Genomic DNA, 21,569 nt, shown 5'->3' on the forward strand with positions numbered 1-21,569 from the left:
ATGCAGGACTTATAGATAAGAGGATATGGAATTAAACCAAGCTCTATTTGTGTGTGCTGAGAGAACATTAAGACCAGTTCAACAGATTCCTATTTCGTGCTAAAAAGAAAGTCATATTTATTCTGAAACATTCCATAAAAAGTAATTTTTATTAATGCTATTATACAATATGTCGATTCCAACATTGTCCAGAATGATTAAATATCAAGATTAATGTTAAGACCTGAAAATACATCTTGATTACTCTCGAGTTGATTATCCAGTTTGGGGATTATGATTCCCCAACTCCACCTGGCTTCAGCCCCATCCTCTTCCCTCTCTCTTGTCCATTTCTCTATGTGTTCATTCCTTTTTCAGAGAGAATATGGGATACAGAGAGAAGAAATAAATGCAAATTAGTCGATTTTGTTACACAGTAAATGGTTTGCTAGGAGAAGAGATTATAAATAATGGCTAAAATGAAGCTTTGAGACTGCCAGCAGATTTCATTTATCCTCATTATCTGGTCCCTTGTTAGAGATGTGGCTTTATTTAAAACTATCATCCTTTAATGCAGTGACCCACAACACAAGAGCATTAAAAAAAAGTGCTTTCTCCCACCCTACTATAATATATGGCCCATACTATGTTCCTCAAAATTGTAAAGTCAAGGCATAACATTTTATCCAGTATGCCTCTAAGGAGTGTATTAAGTTCTCTGTTTCACTATCACAGTTGCCAAAATGCTTTCATTTTCTTTGCCTGTGAGCCTCATCAGCAAGTTCACAACCAAATACGCTGAAACAGAAAAAGCCTCATCTGACTAAAAAGCATAAATGAATATAATATGTTCTTTGACTAAGTAGGCTCCATGCATATCTTTGACTATTTCAGGTTATAATTACCTCCATAGTTTTGACCCTCAAAGTTCCATCTGTGGGCCCAGCGTGATGGCTGCAAAGGCTAAATCCTTGCTTGCAAGTCCTGGGATTCCATACAGGTACAGTTTGTATTCCGGCTGCTCCACTTCCCATCCAGCTCCCTGCTTGTTGCCTGGGAGAGCAGTAGAGGATGGCCCAAGTCCTTGGAATTCTATATCCACATGGGAGACCTGGAAAAGTCTCCTGGCTCATGGCTTTCGATTGGCTCAACTCCAGCTACAGCCACTTGGGGAGTGAACCAGCAAATGGAAGATCTTTCTCTTATAGCTCCTCCTGCATAAATCTGCCTTTCCAATAAAAATAAATACATTTTAAAAAAATTAAAAAGCTTAATCTGCCCTATACACATCCTGGCCAACAGAAACAGTCTCAATTCTTCAGGATGCATTTGCATCATGTATTAACAAATGTCATGTCAACCCTACTCTTTACCCATTTTTCACAGCCAAATGTTGGCTTCCACATAACAACATGGCCGCGGTTCACCCTACTCATCTTTTGAGTGTACTAGGAGGTCAAAGAAATTGACATGTCTTTTGGGATAAAATCATCTGGCCAAATATGCTTTGTGCTGAAAAAAGCATCTAGTTACTGGCCATTCACATGACTCTGACCTGCTAGGTTCAATAGGACAGTGCTATTACAGTGAATGAAAGCAGTTTGTTCCTAATGAGTGGAGCTTGGGATGGTTGGCACACCCCCTAACCTTTCTGAGCCTGGTATTTCAAAGGACACATATGCTCTCTCACAAAACAGCCTTGGATAGCACACACAGGAACAATCACTGCACTGGCAGCCCATGGGTTTGTCCAGGCATCTGGAATGCCACATATTTTTTGGAGGACAGTTGTTACATGTTGCTTTTCCTAAGGCATAAAACAGTGCAGTATGTTCTACTCCTGCACTTAGAACACCACATTATTTTCTGTCCCACTCTAGCTCAAACTTCTGCCTATCCTCTTTGTTTTACCAGTGAAAGCAAACTCAACACAGATCAGGAACAAACTTCACATTTGGGCCTACTCAGTGTTAGTTAACTCTTTTTGTGGGTCTAAAAGCATTAATATAATTATAAAGTCTGATATCAATTTGTGTGGATCCTAATGAGACACTTCCACTAAATTTGACTATTTACATCTGTTCTTCAGATTCCCATAGTCATGGTATTGTATCAATTCAACCACCAACCTCGGAAGCAGGTCTGAAGTTCTGACGATAGCCATTTGATTAACATAACCCCTTATGAATGTAACGAAATTGTAAATGTGAAAAACAGTGTTGCTGTAATTCATCTTTTGTTAGTAATTAAAATTTTTGTTTAGACATTTTATTTGACAGAGGGAGAAAGAGACTGACTGATTTGCCACTCACTGGTTCACTTCCAAAGGCATACAACAGCAAACCCCAGAATAAACCCAAGTTAGAGGCTGAGAACTCATTCTGGGTGTTCCATGTGGATGCCAGGGACTCAGTACTTGAGCCGCCACCTACTTTCTTACAGTGTATGCTGTCAGGAAGCTGGAACTGACTGAGTTCTCAACCCCAGGCACTCTGATCTTGAGTGTAGGTATCCCAAGGGGCAGCTTAATGTCTGTGTCAAGTATCTGCTCTGGTTCAGTAGTTTATACTTTTACAAACCTTAAAATTTATAAACATGAAACATTTTTGTTTATTAAAAATAGTACATATATGTTTCAATAAATCTTCAGGAAAGTGGGCAGGAGAAAATAAAGATGACCTGTTGTTTCTAGTATAATCTAGTTGTAACTCTTTAGTGACTCGAAATGTTTTTCCTCTGAACCAACTGAGGCATCACCAAGAATCATATATTAGGCTTTTTAAAAATCTATTCTCAGGAACTGCATTTAACAGCTCCTGTAGCTATCTTTGCAGAAGAAATGCTAGAAGCAGAAATGAAAAACAATAATTGATTTCAAAGTCATCACTTAGACAGAAGTAATCTTTAAACATGCTATGTTATAAAAACTCTGCTTCATCTCTACCTCAGCTAATGGATTTTCCCTGTTGTTATTTTGTGAAAATAACTGCAAAGGTCCCCTTGATCAAAACACGTATGTGTTGTTCTTTTCCCAAATCCAGACAAAATAGTCACCTTTAGCTTAGAAATCAGTTCAGTCTCCATGGACCACTTCCTGGCTTTTGCGGAGATTACCAAAGGCCCAATTAGTGCTCAGTATGTTTGGCACACCCCTAACATTTTGGGGGCTCACAGGACAATTAAGGAAAAAAATCTCTGTAATGATTAATTATAATGAGCATTCCATAAAAACTGAACATTCGGAAGCTTCCAAAGAAAAGTTCAGGCAACATAGGTGACCTTTAAATAAAAAGCCTGCTTTTCATCAAAAGTTAGAAAAATGCATTCATTATTATTTCTTAAAATGGGAACGAAGGTAAATTTGCTCATAAGAAAACGAAAGTTGTGAAATTTTCTCAAAATCTAGAGAGGTAACATGGTTCACTTTCCAAAGGTTGGCTTGAAAATTAGCTCTTGGCAAAAATACCCAATATGCCTGATAAGAAATTAGGAAAAAAATATTTTTAATTTAGAACTATACATTGAGTTATCTAAGTTCAACTCAATCTGCAAAAGATTTGTGTCTAAAAAATTGTATGTGGCTTGAATTTATGTAAATGCATTATTTTTGTAAATGTATCAACCTTAAAGTCATGAGAAAGACAATGAGACCCAACAGTGAATTCATCTGTAAACTTAATTTATATATAAATACATACTGTTGACTTGAAACGAAATGATAGAGTATTATAATAAACAAATTAATGGCTTAGCATATCTTTTCTAAAGAGAACTTTTTTGTGGAAAGGAAAGCTAGAATGAAAGTTAGAATTTTCTTGTCTGTTGCCTATATTTAAGTTGATGATGGCCATTTTAGGGATTTCTTCTTAGGACTTGAAAATGGTTAGTGGTGACTCATTTTCTGGATGCAATATGAAACCATTAAAAAAGTCACAGCACCATAATGTGTTGGGGTTCAAAAATATCTCAAAGATTACCTAGTCCAAATTTTCTACTTCCTGGTGAAGAAACTGAGGCCTAAAAGGTCCCAAGCTGGGTAGTGGCAGTTAGGAACTAACCCAAGTCTACCCACTGTCCAAATCACATGTTGGGGATACACACACACACACACACACAAAATGAACATAAAACAACAGTTTCTAATGGAAACGCTAAGGAAGAGTCAGGAAGAGTTGGTGGATCATGGGAGAAGAAACAAGAGACTTCCCGCGTCTAAACACCTTGGGAAGAAAGCAAGAACTGAAAGATATCTGAAAAATGAATTGAGGGGTCCAATTCATTAAGGGTATAAACAGCTAATGCAAAATTAAATGCATTCATTCACCTTCTAAGAAGTTAGTTGACTTTGTAAATTTTGCTTTCTCCCTAAACTTTGGCACACAGCAAAGTTGTAGAGGGCCAATCTTACATTGCACTTCAAAACACACTTGTAGTAGGGCATAAAAACAAAGACTAAATTACTGTAATGACAGTGATAGCTTACATAAAACTATCAAGGTCTCTGGGAAAATATACTAAAAAGCACTTTCTAGATACAGAAAGCTCATTTTAAACAACGAGTGACTCTCAGACTAAAAGAAAGGAAAATATGGTGCTTATCATAGTTGGAAACAAAATCAACCAAGGGGGTGGGAGGGTGAGAAACAGAACATATAAAAGTAGAAGCCATTTTACTGGGTGACTTTCTGAGTTATTTTAGTCATCTGTGTTTGAATGGGAACTCTGTACTGGTACGTTACCTTTAATGGGAGAGTAATGGTGAAAAAGAGAATAGATAATGATGGCAGCCAAAGTATTAATCTTATCTGTCTATGCTCATGAAGGCTGTTACAAACGTGATCTGTTATTAAAGCAACCAAACATGTCCGAAATCGAGTTGTGATCACTCCAGAGGTGTGCTTTAGAGGTTGCTTTTCAAGCGAAGTGCAGCATTCTGGGTAACAGAAGTCCACCAGGCTCATGCACAAGGATAGTTGCTTTGGTTCTTTAGGGACTGAGTGAGCCTAATGGTCTAGATTTATACAGGGACAGATTTTTTAGCATCACATAAGAATCATGCTAGCCTGCTGCCCAGCAAAGGTTGATTCCATGTAACTGTTGCATACCAAGAAGGAACAATTTGCCTTAGGACCACAATGTACTGCCCAGATGACACTACAAAGACAAGTGCGGTATCAGTGGTCCAAACACCAGTTACAGGAAAAAATGGTGTTTATAAAAAAAGTCTTTAATTTACTGAAATATCATTTAAAAGAGCTATTTCAGAATACAGAAAATGTTTCTTCCCTCATGTCTTCAACTGGTCTTTTCTCTAAAAATGCAAGAGTGAAAAATGGTTGACTAAAACTTAGGCAATATTTTTCTTTCTGTCAGCAAATTGCTACAACAGCTCCCACAGAATCACTGGTAGCATACTTAGTATATAAGCTTTCCTAGAAACATAATGTGTATACCCTGAAAATGAGCAGCAAGAAATGACACACCTAGAAACTCTACTCCAGTCAAACTTCATTCATTATAATGCCATTGGGTCTTTATATTCTTCCGGGTTTTCAAAAAGGAAAAATAACTCCCAAAAGGTTTATACAAGTTCTAGGCTATATGTCATTTTGGAAGGCTCCAATGTGAAACATGATTTATTCTTTCTGAAGAACTATACCTGTCAACCATCTCATCGACATGCAATTGACTGAAGAACACGGAACAATGGTGTGAAGCTTCTGTGTTCAAACACATGTTTGATGCCATGTTGGGTGGGTATTTCAATTTATCAGTTAATGAATATTTTCCCCAAGTTATTTGCTCATCATCCTTGTCATACATAACAGGGCAATAAAGGAGTGCATGATGTGTGCAATGACTGGCAGTTCTCTGGACAGCGCCACTGCCCCTATTTGTCTTTCCAGCCTTTTGTGGATAGCTTTGTTGTTTTAAATGAATACTCAGATTCCTTAAGAGGCTGCCTATAGACACTCATTTTAAATACAATTTTGAGGAAATAAGACACTGACATCAAATTAATTTCATCTACTTGTGAAAACATTTATTAAACGTTCTTTATATTATCAATGAGAGACTCTAAAGCCCCTAAAACAAAATCTCAATTAAATTCTACTTTTCCACTAACTTCAACCATAAAATTAAAAACATGTTAAGAAAGGAAAATTCCTGAAAAAACTCTGGATGAAATGCAGTAGTAATATGGTAGCCAGTACCATGGCAGTTCATTTGCTTCCTGACTATCTGAAAATCAGGCGGATATTAACACCATCCCGTTCTTCATCCTCAAAGCCACAGGGATGTCTCCCTTGTTTTGGACATTACTGATCTCTATGTTTTGGGCTGTGTAGACTTGACCCTCTTCCTGCATTAATCTGAGCATTTTCATCCCTTTAATTGGGAATTCCAGTGCAGTAACACACTTGAGGGTCAACTCTAAAAATTGTACTTTCCACAGAAAAGCCTTAAGTTAGAAGCTTCTACTTATACAAAACGTATTTGTTATCAGTTATTTCAAAATTTTCTATTAAAATTCTGTAACCATATCCTTATTTTCCCCTGTGGGATAAACATATATGACTTTACAGTTTAGGTTAAAGTTAGAAACTTATGATGAATAGAATATTTTATTCTTGGAAGAAAAAATTGCCTTTTCTTGACAGTGTGAATCATCTCAAAGTGAAGCATATAGTTTTGTAGGGAGGACAGACTTCCCCAAAAGGATTTCACATTACAAATAGTTAACTTACATACAAAGGTAAAGTATAAACAAATATTTTCACACAATCTTCTTTTAAATAACTATACATTCAATGTGATCTCAGTAACATAACTAAATATGCAGATTTGTTCATATACACACAGATAAATGAAGGAAAAGAAATGCAGTCATCCCCCTGTAGTCATAGGCAATAGCTTCCAAAAATCAAGGATGTTCACATCCCTTATAGAAAATGGTGTCATATTTGCATATAACTTATGCATAGTCTCCCATATACTTTAAATCATCTCTAGATTAGTTATAATAGCTAATACAATGCAAAGTCTAGATAAATAGTAGTTATACACTATTTGCTTAGGTACTAAATGTCTGCACATGTTCAGTACAATGTCAATTTTTTTTCCTGAATAGGTATGATCCCCAGTTGGATGAATCTCTGCATGTAGAACCCACAGATACGAAGGTTCTGGCTGTATTCCGAATTATTAGCACTAGTTATCTCACAACACTGTAATTATGAATGACTTGCATTTATTTATACATTTTGAATTTAAAATATTATCTTCAATAAACTAAAATTATTACCATGGGTATTCAGTGTGAGAGTGTGTGTATGTGCAGGTGCATAAAATTTATTTTCCATTTTTTTGTGGCGAAATACAAATAACATGAAATTTATCACTTTAACAATTTTAGAATGTGCAACTCAGTGGCACTCAATGCATTCATAATGCTATACAACCATCACCATTATCTAGATGTTACAGAGCCTTTTCATTAATCCAAATGGAAGCACTTTGCCAAATAAGCAGTATATCTTATTCCCCTCTCTTTTCTAATCCCTGGCAACCATACACACACACACACTCTCACACACACACACACACACACACACACACATATATATGGATTTTCTCATTTCTGACATTTCATATAAATGGAATCGTATACTTTGTGACCTTTTGTGTTTGGCCTGTTTTAACTAGCATAATATTTTCAAGGCTCATTCATGTCACAGTATGCATCAACACATCATTTATTTTTATGACCAAAATAATTCCTTTGAATGGATATACCATATTCTGTTTAAGCCATTCTTCTATTGGTAAACACTAGGGTCATTTCCACCTTTTGACTGTTGTGAAAAGAGCATGTGTGTACAAATTTTTGTGTGTACAAATTTTTATATAAAGATCTGTTTTCAATTCATACAGATATATACTTAGGAGTGAAATTCTATCAACATATCACTTTTAAAAAGCCTTTAATTTTAATTTGGCATATGGTTTTTTAAAATAGAACTTCAGTATTACTAAGAATAACCTATAGAATCTCATTCTCATGACAATATCATTTCATTTTCAAGCACAATAGCATGTTTTTTAAAGACCAAGCCAGATTTTTATACTTGAAAACATAATTTTCAAACTTGCTCTTTGGGAAAAATTTCTCTTACACCAAATCCTTGAAACAACGATGAACTGAAAAGGACAACATTGTTTTTAGTATAAACCACTCCAGTAGCACCTGGCTCACAATAGAGTGCTTATATAATAAAAATACAAAAGTATGTGAGTGTTGTTTTTTAACAGACATTAATATTTAACATTAAATATACAATATCATGTGGGACTAATGTAGGCATTTCTTGAAATTCAAGCTGGCAGATGGTATTCAAATACACATTAAAAAGTACAAAATACTAATTCTTAAATGCTTTATTTCCTACTTCCTAAACAGAAAATTAATAGATTCCATGAACACAAACACCCAACAATATCAAAGTTAATTTTAGCTGTAGATAGTGCTTGAAGTGGGCTAAATAAAGATGATGGCGTCCATGGACTTATTCATACTTATGTAATAGTTGGTGGATTCTACTATTTTATTCCTTCCCCCGAAACATGGACACACATGTATGCAATATACATTCACACTTGTGACACAGATCGGTGTGCACACACTTTACCAAAACTTGTCAACTTCAGTGATCCATTTAAGGGTGCAAGTACTCTGGTGGCTTAGCCATCCCTAGATTTCAGATCTTTTCTATCTATTATTACCTTTGACCCTAGTTTTACAAACACAGTGCCCAACAATCCAGAAAGCAGAAATGAAAATTCAGAAACAGAATTTTAAGAAACAGCCTTAAAATCGTAAAAAGAACCACCCAAACTTCATATTAGCAAGTAGAAGTGACCTGGGACCATTTAAAAACAGTTGAGAATATTTAGATAATAAGGGAAAAATATGTACAACAAACACAGAAAATAATAAAGTAAGAAAATTTAAATCTTTAAAATGTTTTAGACACTGTAGCTTTGCTAGGAGCAGCAATATCTATTTATTTTACTATTATATTTTAATGTCTCCCTTCACAAAAATCCTAAAAGACTTTCAAATCTGATAATGCTCTAAAAATCTCTGTAACAAAATCCAGAAAGAACTCTTTAATCCCACTCTCTGTGAAAGTTTTTAAAATAGCTCTGGCATAACAACAATTTATATCATAGAGATTTTGTCAAGAGAAGATGAAGAACTATCTTGTTCTGTATATGGCAAAGCTAAATTGCAGCAGAGAAAATTGTCCCTTGTCTCACAGGGAATCAGGGTAAAGCCAAAACTAAAATTCAGATCCAATTAACTGTGAAGAAAATGATTTGTCCATAAGGCAGAAAATCTCAGGTACCATGGAGGTATGATCTTTTAGAAATAGCAGAATTAAAACATGCTCTATCATAGTGATACAATAGAATCATTTATGACCATGAGAGAAAACACTATGCAAAAGGGTATCTCACAAAGCTTGTGGAAAATAGAAATAAAAGGTAAGTTCACTTTGATGCAGCAATTTTGGAAATCCTCACAGTTTTTTTTTCACATGTATTCTCTGTCAACTGCTAGAAGACACCTCATGTATCATCAAATTCTTCTGATTTCGTTATTATAAAATTGATTTTTTTCATTTGTGCATACATACTCTCTTTGTGACTACAACGTAATATGCTTCACACAGGCAACAATTCTTAACATTTTTGTAGCAGTCACTGGAGTATAGCAAGTATTAACTAACACGGGTTTCTTTGTGTGTAAAATATCATAGACTAACACTCATCTTCTCCCAACCATCAATGCAAATTGTGATGAGAGGACCTTTGAACTTCATTAACAAGCCAACCCTACATATGAAATGATAATAGCAATATGGTCACTATAGACTATTTTGAGAATGGCAATTTACATGTATTTACACCATAGATATATCTTAATATTATCTGTTAGTTTTGTTTAAGTGCATAAATTAAGGTAGTCAAGAATGAGTCAGCATTATTTAACTCTAGTTAACCAACACTTTGTTGCTGCCATGAGATGATCTCCCCAACTGGTGTTTTACCCAAACCAACTCTTGTTTCCTGTGTTTGAGATGTATCCTCTGACCACCTAATTGCTTGGTAGCAATTGTACCAGAGTATATGAGAATGGAAATAAAAGGAGAAATGAACTTCAGTCATTCCTCCTTACTAATTAACAACATTTATGAATACTTTGATGAGGCAGTAAGATAAAAGTGAAGGCCAAATTCAGTTTGGGGATTCTAACAACACATGGCATGATGCCCTTTAAAAACAAAACAAAACAAAACTTCTTTACTTACACCTCATGATTCAGCTGTGAGGTTTCTTCATTCGTGTTGCTATCAGCCTCTATTACAATCCAAGAGTTATTTCCTGGGTCCAATTTTAAATCTACTGAGGAGTTTTTTTCATATCCCTCCCCCCAAATTTTCTATCATCTTACCTCCCAATCCAAATAATCACAGACATCTTCAAAGTTAGTGAGCAGAGACACTGAGCAGAAAAGCCGTGGCAGCTCATCCCTCGTCATTGGAGGGAAACGGCTGTCTTTAAGGGCACTGTTGAGAACAAAGCAAATATTAAGGCAATTACTGCATACGAAATTTTCTGATATGAAATGCATGCAGATGATCATTTTTAAAAGGTAAGAGATTTTAAAGGAACCACTAAGTTATCAAAAATACTGATAATTTTCAATTGTGTTCAAAGCTCCAAAGATTGTAAGTCATCATTTTTAAGATTTAATAGATTAGCTAGCTCATCCCATTATCACTTCAATTGTGGAATGAATGATCAATGACATTTGATGTACAGCCATTTTCTGATGTCCTTCTCTGTTACTTGTAGAATCTGAGAATGCTTTTTATCGAGAAGAAAATGCAGACTAGTGGAAATTTGTAGGAAGACTTTTAGATCTAGCGTTGGTAGGAGGATACACACACACACACACACACACTTTTTAGGAGATTTTTAAAATGTTCCACTAGGTTAGCCAGTTACCATAGAATAGCACTCAAAGCGCTTAAAAAATCAAAATTTCATTTTCTACAAAAAAAATGAAATAAGACAGAAATAATCATGCAAATTATAGACTAAAAGTACAGATTTTAGGCCCCCTATAAAGGATAATTCAAGATATGACTCAAAAATCATGAAACTACAGGGAATAGGGCCAATTTAAGCCATAAAACTATGATTAGGAGACCCTTAATCACATCAATGGATTTCTGAATACATCAGTTCTGATTGGATCCTATAATCAAGTATAGTGTATCACAGTGCCAAACTCTAGAAAAACCCTACTGTAAGGAACAAAAGTGTAAGAGGACCATTATGCTTCCTCTGAAAGGAACTATGCCTCACATGCACATACACACACACACACGCACACACAGGCATTGCATGTTCCATGTATTTTTTCCATTATATCCATATTATTTTTTTATTAATTACATTGTATTATGTGATAGTTTCATAGGCTCTGGGATCCCCCCAACCCCTCCCCTTACCCTCCCCTCATGGTGGATTCCTCCACCTTGTTGCCTTATTACAGATCAAATTCAGTTGAGATTCTTTCATTGCAACCATATACCAAGCAATGAGTCCAGCCATCTAACTGTCCAGATACATTCAACGGTTTCTTGGGAAGATCATCTCTGGTCTGAAGGCAGAGTTGGCAGAATATCATCCTGATCAATTAAAAGCCCCAACATAACAACAACAACAATTTACAACATTATGGAATTAATTGTCATGGTATTGAGTAACCAATATGTTACAAGATGCAACTTCTTTTTTTTTTTTTAAGATTTATTTTATTTTTATTACAAAGTCAGATATACTGAGAGGAGGAGAGATAGAGAGGAATTGGAGCTGCCGGGATTAGAACCAGTGGCCATATGGGATAAAGGCAAGGACCTTAGCCACTAGGCCACGCTGCCGAGCCCAAGATGCAAGTTCTTTTTTTTTTTTTTTAAAGATTTATTTTATTTTTATTACAAAGTCAGATATACTGAGAGGAGGAGAGATAGAGAGGAAGTGGAGCTGCCGGGACTAGAACCAGCGGCCATATGGGATCAAGGCGAGGACCTTAGCCACTAGGCCACACTGCCGAGCCCCAAGATGCAAGTTCTTAACCACATCCTGTGACTTCTTCATTGACATTTCGATATTAGTTTATATACAACCAGCTTCTATACACCTTAAAATGGCTATAGGGTACTATTCAGCTGTCTCGTGTCTATTTTCATTTCAGTATTTAGCAGTCTATAGCGTTGAAGCATAATTCTACTGAACTTGGCAGATTTTAGGATAGTCTAAACTGGCTTATAACTCTAGCAAGGCATATGTCAACAGTTGAGGTGTAGAACTGTTTTAGGAGGGGTGTGCAGAGAAATCTTCCATTCCCCAGTGAGGAGTATCTAATCTCTGTGTCCTACCTGGTAAGGTATATGTGAATCTACGCTGACCGTTTCCTGTCTGGTTCTAAGCTTTCCTTGTTGTTCTCTGTCTATTCTGATTTTGTTTGTTTTGTTTGTTTGTTTGCTTTGGGGGTGGCTCCGGAGCGACCCTGATGGTCATTGCAAGAGAGGATGGGGGTCCAAAGTTGGAACTAAGTAAGGACCAGAGAAAGCTCCTCTCCCTAGTAGTGAAGGAAGTTTGCTATTCTTCTGTGTCTACGGACGGCTCAGGGCTCCTAGCTGTTGTTCCGATGACCTTGGATCCTGTGAGGAAGGATTTGGGCTTCTTACCAGATCCAATGGGGGTGGATGACCTCAGAGTTCTTGGCCTCTAAAGGCACTCCAATTCCCAGTGGTCTCCTTGACAGTTGGGATTTAGTCCTTGGTGCCCGTACTGATAGTACTTCATATAGATCCAGGGGTCTCCATGGGATACAAGCCTCCTCCTTCCACCTGCTCCACTCTGGGGTCCCCCCCTGCTCTGTGCATATGACCTCCTGTTAAGAGGTTGTCAGGATCGCTTTTGATTCCCCTCATAAATCTTTGTAGTTTTACTATTGTCTAATGCTGATTCGAGTCCGTTGTCTATGAGTTACCTGTTAAGTTCCTGATAGGTTATAATTCACGTCATCCTCACATATTTTAAGGAGATGGAAGACCTATCTGCCCTCCCGCCCCATTTCCGAGTAGCATAGGGTCTTAAAATTATAATATGTTTTACAATTCTTCTTCCATGTATTTTTATAAGATAGTTCTTGGTCAAGAAAAAGAAACACACTTTTGAGTGCTTACTAAATTAATGGCACTATAGGTATTCACAGACTTCCATAATCCAATGTTCTACACAGAAATCAGGAATAGAAAAGGTTTTCACAGATCAATCCTTAGAGGTTATAAACAGAGATGTTCCAAACCACTTGGTTATAACAAAATTCCATGACTGTTGGAAATAACTCCTTTTTTATTGACTTTCTCATTGTTGAGTTACCCACCGTGTCTGAATTCACAATTTATTTTGGTGTTCATTGCACCTTGCTATACAAAGGAAAATGCATACAGAAAGATGTAGAGATAATATATATTTCTAAAATATAAATGCTTTTCACATTCAAGGAGTTAAGATTAACCAAGAAAATCAGGAAATCTGTGGTAGCTCATAACTGTGAGAACAGAATTTCAATATTTTATAACTTAACAGCATAAATTTTCTATGGTTTGGCTTCTTTCATTTTCCTACTGGAAAATAAGGTTTAATAAATACTTTCAATTTCTCATTCAAAGCCAAGATAAAGACACATGTCAGTATGTTGTAATTCCCTCGCCCTGTCAAACACACACACACACACACACACACACACACACACACAGGAGAGAAATTCTGAAAAATAGACCAGAAAATTCCATACACATTAAACCAAAGATCAGGTGAAAGAGAAAAAGATGCAAAACAGTCTTATATTTTAGACTACACTATGTAGTTTTTTTAGTTACTGATTTTAAATTGTAGTAAAATACATACAAAATTTAGCATTTTAAACATTTTTAAGCGCACAGTGCTGTACATTTAAGTACTTCACATTGTTTGGCACTCACCACCACTCACCATCTCCAAAGCTTTATCATCTTCAAGTGAAATTCTGTACCCATGAACCACTAACTTTCTGGTTCTCTCTTCTCCATAACCCTTGCATTAAAATGTAAATATACTTTTATGTTTCCAAATAGTTACAGTAACATAGTTGCTAAAGTTTTTATATGCAATCATTTTTTGAGATGTAATTCATATACCATAAACATTACCCTCTTAAAGTATATAATTTAAGGGCTCATAAAATTATGCAACCATCACTACTACATAATATTAGAGCATTTAAAACCATCACACAAAAGACCCTCTATTCATTAGCAGTCATTGGGCATTCTTTACACATATAAACATATTACCCCCACTGCAAATTCTTGAAAAGCCCTAATCTAGTTCCTGTTTCTAGGAATGTGCCTATTCTAGACATTTTGTGAATTTGAAATCAGACAATGACCATACAATTTCATCTTTTTCATTGCTAACAGTGTTCCACTGAATAGCTATACCACATTTGTATGCACCTATGAACTGATGGACATTTTGGGTTGTTTTTACCTTTTATTAAGGAAAATGCTACTTCAAACATTTGTATATAAATTTTAGTTTGGGCATATGTTTTCATTTCTCTTGGGTAGATAACCTGGAGTGGAATTCCTGGATCATCAAGTTGAGTCTATCTTTCAAATGTTTGAGGAATCAATAAATGGTTACTCATAATAGCCAGATGATTCTTTATTCGCATCAGCAATGCAGGAGGGTTCAAATTTCTCCACAACATCTCCAAGGCTCTTTATTGTCTACCTTGTCCCCCACGTAATTCAAAATACAGCTTGAGGGAATGAATCGCGTATCTGATGGTTCACTTTCCAAATGCATGCAACAGAGAGGTTAGGCAAGATAGAAGTCATCAGGAACTCAATTAGAGTCTCCCATGTGGGTTGCAACAATCCAAGTATGTAAGCCACCAACTGCTCCCTTCCAGGGTACACAGTAGCAGGAACCAGGATCTAAAGCACAGCTGATACTGAAACCAGACATTCTGATGTGGGACGCAGGTATCCCAAGTAGAATCTTAAGTGCTGTGTCAGATGCTCACCTCTGTTCTTTACCCTTTTAACTGTATCACTGGTCTTCCATCAGTGAAATGCTTTGTCTTCAACTATGTTTCATTAAAACCATACACATACTGACTGAAGTTACAATATAGTTAATTTCTCTACACTATGAAACAGGTTATTATTGTGTTTATTTTCTCGGAAGCCTTTAAAAGGTAAATTGTTGCTCAAATAAATTAAAATATTTTTATGTCAAAGAAATTTGCAAGAACCTAAAATGTAACAGGGTCATGCCAGCAAGCTTTTCTCATGATATGGAGCTTTGTTGCTTAATCATTCTAGGCTTGAAAAAACAAACAGTGCTTAGAGCAAGGAGCAAGTAAGGGAAAATGCTAGCATAGGTAATAGGAGAAAATGACAAGATGCCTCTCTAACCAAAATTCAAATGCACTGACTTCAAAGCTTTGAAATAGTAAAGGTCCATTAGTCCTGATGGTAGTAGTTTGATTTCACAGAAACACTCAAATGGGACTTTCAATTCTTGCGTTTTCCATCAACTCCAAGTTAACTTTTCATCAAACTCATGAGCACAGAAACCCAAAGGGTAGGAAGCCCTTAACATCTCTAAATGCAAATTCCTAGGGAAACAAACTAGCAATGAAAGCCTAGCAAGGATTTAAGGGATTATAAAAAGATGAAAATGCAGCTGGAGACTGACCTCAGAGCTGCCCGGCTGGCGTGGATAGCTGATAAACAAGAGGATTCAGCTTTCCTCAACCATGTTCTCTTTAGTATAATGGAACAAGCAATGCTAAAGCTGAGCCATTAGAGAGGCTATTTCAATTTGGAGATACAGTCAATTCAGTGACTGACTTGAGGAGGTATGACCCAGTTTAGCTATCGACAGAGGTGATGCTACAACAGGTTTTCAGACATAAAATTTGGACCTAGTGCAAAATTATTTGTGGTAGTCACACTTAAGTTTTCTCCTTTGAATGGATTATGTCTTTAATTTTTAAATGCTTGTCTTCCTTGGCAATTTTGATTTAAGACCTGCAGTGACTGCCTACATATAATAAATAATAATTCATCAACATTCACTACTAGCCAAAGGGTAAATACAGCCAGACTTCCTGTCTATTAGAAATGTTCAGGAGTAGAAAGAATTATAAATATTAATATTGTCCATGGAAAGCATTTTATACCAAGTAGTGTCTGCCAATTTAAATTCTAGGCCATCTAAAGAACTCACAAGAGGATACTGTACTAAATCCTTATGAAATTCTCTTTGCCAGAATAGGAAGTCACTTTCTTATATTTAAATAGTGCTAGGAAAAACAAAACAAAACATTTATGCACAAAATCAGCCAGCTGCTCCATCATCTGTATGATGGATGAGAAAGGTTAACACAACAGTTTAGTCCACATATCATTCAAATATATTCAATATTCAATTCAAATTCGCACCTACCCAAGAACATACTTCACCTAATTGAGAAACAGCATTAACATCTGCCAAAGGTAAACCTCACTTTAATCAAAATGAACATTTAAGAAAATAAATTAAGTTTTTCTCTCTCAAAGAATTTCTAACAGTGCCTAAAAACTATGCTAAAAAGAAAAAGAAAAAGCAGTAAAGAAAAAAGGCAAAATCATGTATATTACAGGACTGATCAAAAGCAATATAGCAGGCAACAAAAATTGTGTGCTTTCTGCAACACTGATGATCTTAATTGGTTAACCAGTGGAATGTTAGCAAACTGCAAGAGGCTTCAAATTACACACAATCATTTTTCAGGACAAGGAGGTAATTAAAACTAAAATTAAAAATCTGTTTGGAAAGGCGAAGAAGCGCAAATCAAGCACAAATTAGCCTTACCAGAATAAGGAGAGAGAGAGAGAGAGAGAGAGAGATCGAGAGAGATCGAGAGATCTTCATGAAGGGTTTCAAAAATCAGGAAATTTCATATCCTGCCATTTCGCATTAGAGCTTCTGGAACAGAATATACATGTGGCATATCTGAACCCCACAAACTGAGAGGACAAGAATCTCAAACCCACATTTGAAAAATTACCCATAATCACTCTCTCTCATTAAGTGGCAATTTTAGATTCCCAGAATTCAAGAAATAATTGGCACAAAACAAAAAGTAAAACTAAGACTATTCAACCAACCTTAAGAGTAGAAAGGAACAACAAAAAACACAGTTACGGTTAAGGAAGGAAGGGAATCTTGGTGAGGGCTGTGACTCAAAAGAAAATTTTCAATTGTAAGCCATATGTACAATGTTACTAAACCAGGAGATGTTTTTCCCTATGCAATTATAAATACAACCTACTTGCTGCTCAGTGAACATGAACTCTTACTAATTTTAAATTATATATTTTAATATGATGAATACTTTGGAACAAACAGAGGAAACAATTAAGGGCTAGAGCAAATGGGAAAAAAAAGGTATAAAGCATGAAGAGAAAAAGAAGGAATATATGGCAAGAAAAAGCAAGAAGCAGAAAAGAACATACGAAAAACGGGGACACCCGGAAAGGGCTCAAATGAAGACACACACAAAAAGACAGAGAGAAAACAAGGGCCTGGGGAGAATGAGTAAGAGAGAGGGAGATAAAGGGCACAGGTTCCTTAGGTTTTGATATCCTTTGGCTCCTCCACTATGAGATTTACTCAGGCTTTAGAGGAGTGTTATCGCCTACTGCCTTCTGATTAGCTTAAACTCCTTGAATTGCTCTAATCTTGAATTCTTAAAAGCCTCTGCTCTCCATGAGATAACCATAGCTGCCCACCAGGAGGAATAAAAAAAATATTCTTTGGACTGCAAGCCGTGATGACCAGAGCAGTATCTTCAGAATTTGCTTCCTAGGCTGGGAGTTCCTGTCCTCTAAATTAGAGAAAAGGATTGTGAATTTGATTTAGTGGAGCAGGACTAAAATCAGAAAATACAAAATTCATAAAGAAACAGATGGCTAAATGTTTGTGTACATGGTAAGTTTTTCTCATTTCCTTCCAAAGCATATTCACACAATATTTTCTCTGAAGAGTTTCTAGATTTACTCTAGCTTGTTTTCAGAAAGGAACTACTAGAAATCATTTTGCTTGAATTAGGATTCTGATGAAAGTCTTTTAAAATATATTCCACCAAAGTAAAATGAGCATAATTCTTCTCATTATAACTCAGGTTCAACTTGAAGAATCAATTTGACTTTGGGTTATTCATTACTTTACACAGTAAGAATAGTGCTTTCCTGGGTTTGGCAGGAAAAAAATGTGTGGGTTTGGAAAATAGATTATGTATGACCACTAACAATTTCTTCAAAAATTTGAAAACATGAGATTGCTTCTACCTTTAAGAGGCTGCTAACACAAAAATAACCTGACACAAATGTTCAAAATTTCCACGGTTCTCATCCTTTTGTAAGTTACTATAAAATCGAATGAATTCTCTCTTAAATAAAATGGCTATTTAGAAATGTTGTCTACAAAACCCTGAATGAGTATTATTTCCCAAGAGTCATTGAAAGTATGTCTACAAGGTGTAGCAACAGTTCCCCAAAATTAATCCCAATAAATGTAGTTTCTAATAGGAAAACCTGAAATCATTATTAGTACAGGAACACTATTCCACAGTTCTATAGGACATAGCACAGTAAAGTGGTTCAGAGTTTGGGCACTGGACTCAAGACAAATTTACATTTGCATTGACTTCATTACATACTACCTGTGCCAATTGTCATTTCCTCATCTATAAATTGGAGATAATTTACCAGACAATTAGATTTTTTTGACCTGCATTTTCTTTCTTGTTTTTAAAGATTTATTTATCTGTATTGGAAAGTCAGATATACAGAGAGGAGGAGAGAGTGAAAGGTCTGCTGTCCACTGATTCACTCCCCAAGTGGCCCCAACAGCCAGAGCTGAGGCGATACAAAGCCAGAAGCCAGGAGCTTCCTCCAGGTCCCCCACGCGGGTGCAGGGTCCCAAGGATTTGGGCTATCCTTGACTGCTTTCCCAGGCCACAAGCAGGGAGCTGGATGGGAAGTGGAGCTGCCGGGATTAGAACCGGCAGGGCCCATATGGGATCCTGGCACATGCAAGGCGAGGTCTTTAGCCACTAGGCTGCTGCACTGGGCCCCTACATTTTCTTTTTATTATTATTTTCCATGTATAGGGATTCCCCTCCTTGCCTTCCTCTTCCTCTTCATTTTCTCCTATATTATTGTAATACAGTCGTTTAGTAACAGTTAAAAGTTTAAATTTCTGCTACTTAAGTACATCATGGAATTGTAAGTATAGACAAAGAAAATCTAGTATCATTCTGTCAAGTATATTTAGTCAAGTATATTTGGCAGTCATTTTATTCTGGAGCAGAGATGCATACCACACTGTATCTTCAATTCACGATATGCTAGTCTCCATTATACAGTTCACCTATGAGAATATACATATACACTTGTTCACGTACATATCCTTTTTTTTGTATTTTGCGTGAATATTGGTTTATATTAGAGAGAACATATGATGTTTGCCCTTTGGGGATTGGCTTATTTCACTGAGCATAATGGTCTCTATTTGGGGACCATTGTCTTGCAGATGGTAGGACTTCCTTTCTTTTAATGGCTGAGTAGTACACCATGGAGTAGATGTACCACCGTTTCTTTAATCATTCTTCTTTTGACTGGCATCTGGGTTGTTTCCATGTCTTCGCTTTTGTGGATTGTGCTGTTATAGATATAGCAGATTGTTAATCTGTATGTACATTTCACTTTATTTGGATGGACTATATTCCCAGGAATGGAATAGTTGGGTCATACAGATGAATTTTCAGGTGTCTGAGCACTCTCCATACTGACTTCCATAGTGGCTGCACTAGCCTACACTCCCACTAAGGGTGGAGTAGGTACCTTTTTCCACACATCCACGCCAGCAGGTGTTGTTAGTAGACTTCTGAATGTAGGGCATTCTCACCAGATGTGGAACCTCAGTGTGAATTTTATTTGCATTTCCCTAATAGCTAGGCAGCCAGAACATTCTGTAGTTGCTGACTGAGACAGTTTAGAAAATGATAATTGCATAAGTGTCTTGCATACATTCTGGGGCAAAGAAATTTTTTTCTGCCACGGGCTACTTGAATATTTTTTACCATAATTGGTGGGCCATACAAAATTATCAACTTAAAACTTAACCTGCTATAAATGTACTGAGTTTTCAGTCTTGCCTGCGGTTGCCTTGGCAGGACCAAAATTTGTTTTTGTGCAAAAAAAATGTTTATCAAGAAACTAAGCTCCCCAAATTGTGTTCAGTTTATCAATTTGATTTAGGTATATCATTCTCCATTGTTCCAATTAGTATTACAGTGAAATGATTACATAAAAAACAAAACAAAATATCTCAAAGAAACTGACACAGAGATGAGATACTCCATAAACAGAGAGTGGCTACTTTCTCCATTAAGCCGACAGTCTCCAAACTACTTCAATAGAGTATTCTTGTCAGTAATAAAGTTTGAACTTATACCCTTTTGTGTGTATGTGTATTAAGTGTATGGATATACTACTAGGAATAACTAAGATATCAATGCCTAATATGTACTTAGTATGCTTTGTTTTTAAAGATAGGTATAAAATCAATGTTCTTGATTATTTCTTTCGTGTTTTGTGAATGACATCTCATCAGGTCTGATTATCTTCATTTTTACTTCTTAACTTGGCTAATGAAATTACAAGGTAAGTTACTGTAGAAATGTCAGCTAGCTACGCCACTTTCTTATCTTATTCTTGTGCTTCAGTTATTATTGTATCAACAACTGTTCCTTTCCATCTTCTTAAGCTACTTGTTCATTTTGCATAGGTTAGTTTATCTGGCTTTAGCTAATCTACTTACCATTGTTAAAAGGTTTAGGAAGAGTCCCGCAAAGAAACTACAGGTTGATGATAATATTAAGAATCGTCAATCTACTTAGCTAGGAGCATGTAAGTGAAAATACATTGCAATGAACAAAAGGATTGTGTGTTATTATCCACCCCCACAAAATGGTGGGTCTTTCACTTCCCTCAGGATCCCTCAAATAATAATGTAACAGTGACCCTGCAATGCGAACCTAATAAGAGCAGCAGGGACAGTCCAAATGTTATTACTGGAATTAAAATATTTTCTCATATTTTAGATGAATATTTACAAAAAGAATTTTTAATATCAAGTTCTCACTTGACAATGGATTATTTGGGTACATTCAGCCTTTGAAGACTGGTAATCTAAAGCTCTTAATCAACCTCTAGAAGGCTGGTTTTGGTATACTGGAACATGACACTTATGAGCAAAAGCAGCTCTAAATACCAAACAGCCAATATCTGGCTAAGCACTTCTTCTAATTTAGGCATTGCACATATATTATTTTAGGTCAT

The 21,569-nt window shown here is 36.1% G+C and overlaps 1 protein-coding gene across 4 annotated transcripts in view; it reads right to left on the reverse strand.

Annotated features, from left to right (window-relative positions):
- Positions 1-21,569, reverse strand: part of AMMECR1 (AMMECR nuclear protein 1) — a 121,895-nt gene that overhangs the window by 16,126 nt on the left and 84,200 nt on the right. For all 4 annotated transcript variants that reach the window (XR_009244593.1, XR_009244592.1, XM_004590187.2 and 1 more), the window contains exon 3: positions 10,499-10,613. Coding sequence is in view for 2 of the 4 variants with exons in the window: in XM_004590187.2 (XP_004590244.2) it covers positions 10,499-10,613 (115 nt within the window). In the remaining 2 variants the exon portion in view is untranslated. The remainder of the gene's footprint in view (positions 1-10,498; positions 10,614-21,569) is intronic.

Source organism: Ochotona princeps, chromosome X, assembly GCF_030435755.1.
Source record: "Ochotona princeps isolate mOchPri1 chromosome X, mOchPri1.hap1, whole genome shotgun sequence".
NCBI lineage: Eukaryota > Metazoa > Chordata > Mammalia > Lagomorpha > Ochotonidae > Ochotona > Ochotona princeps.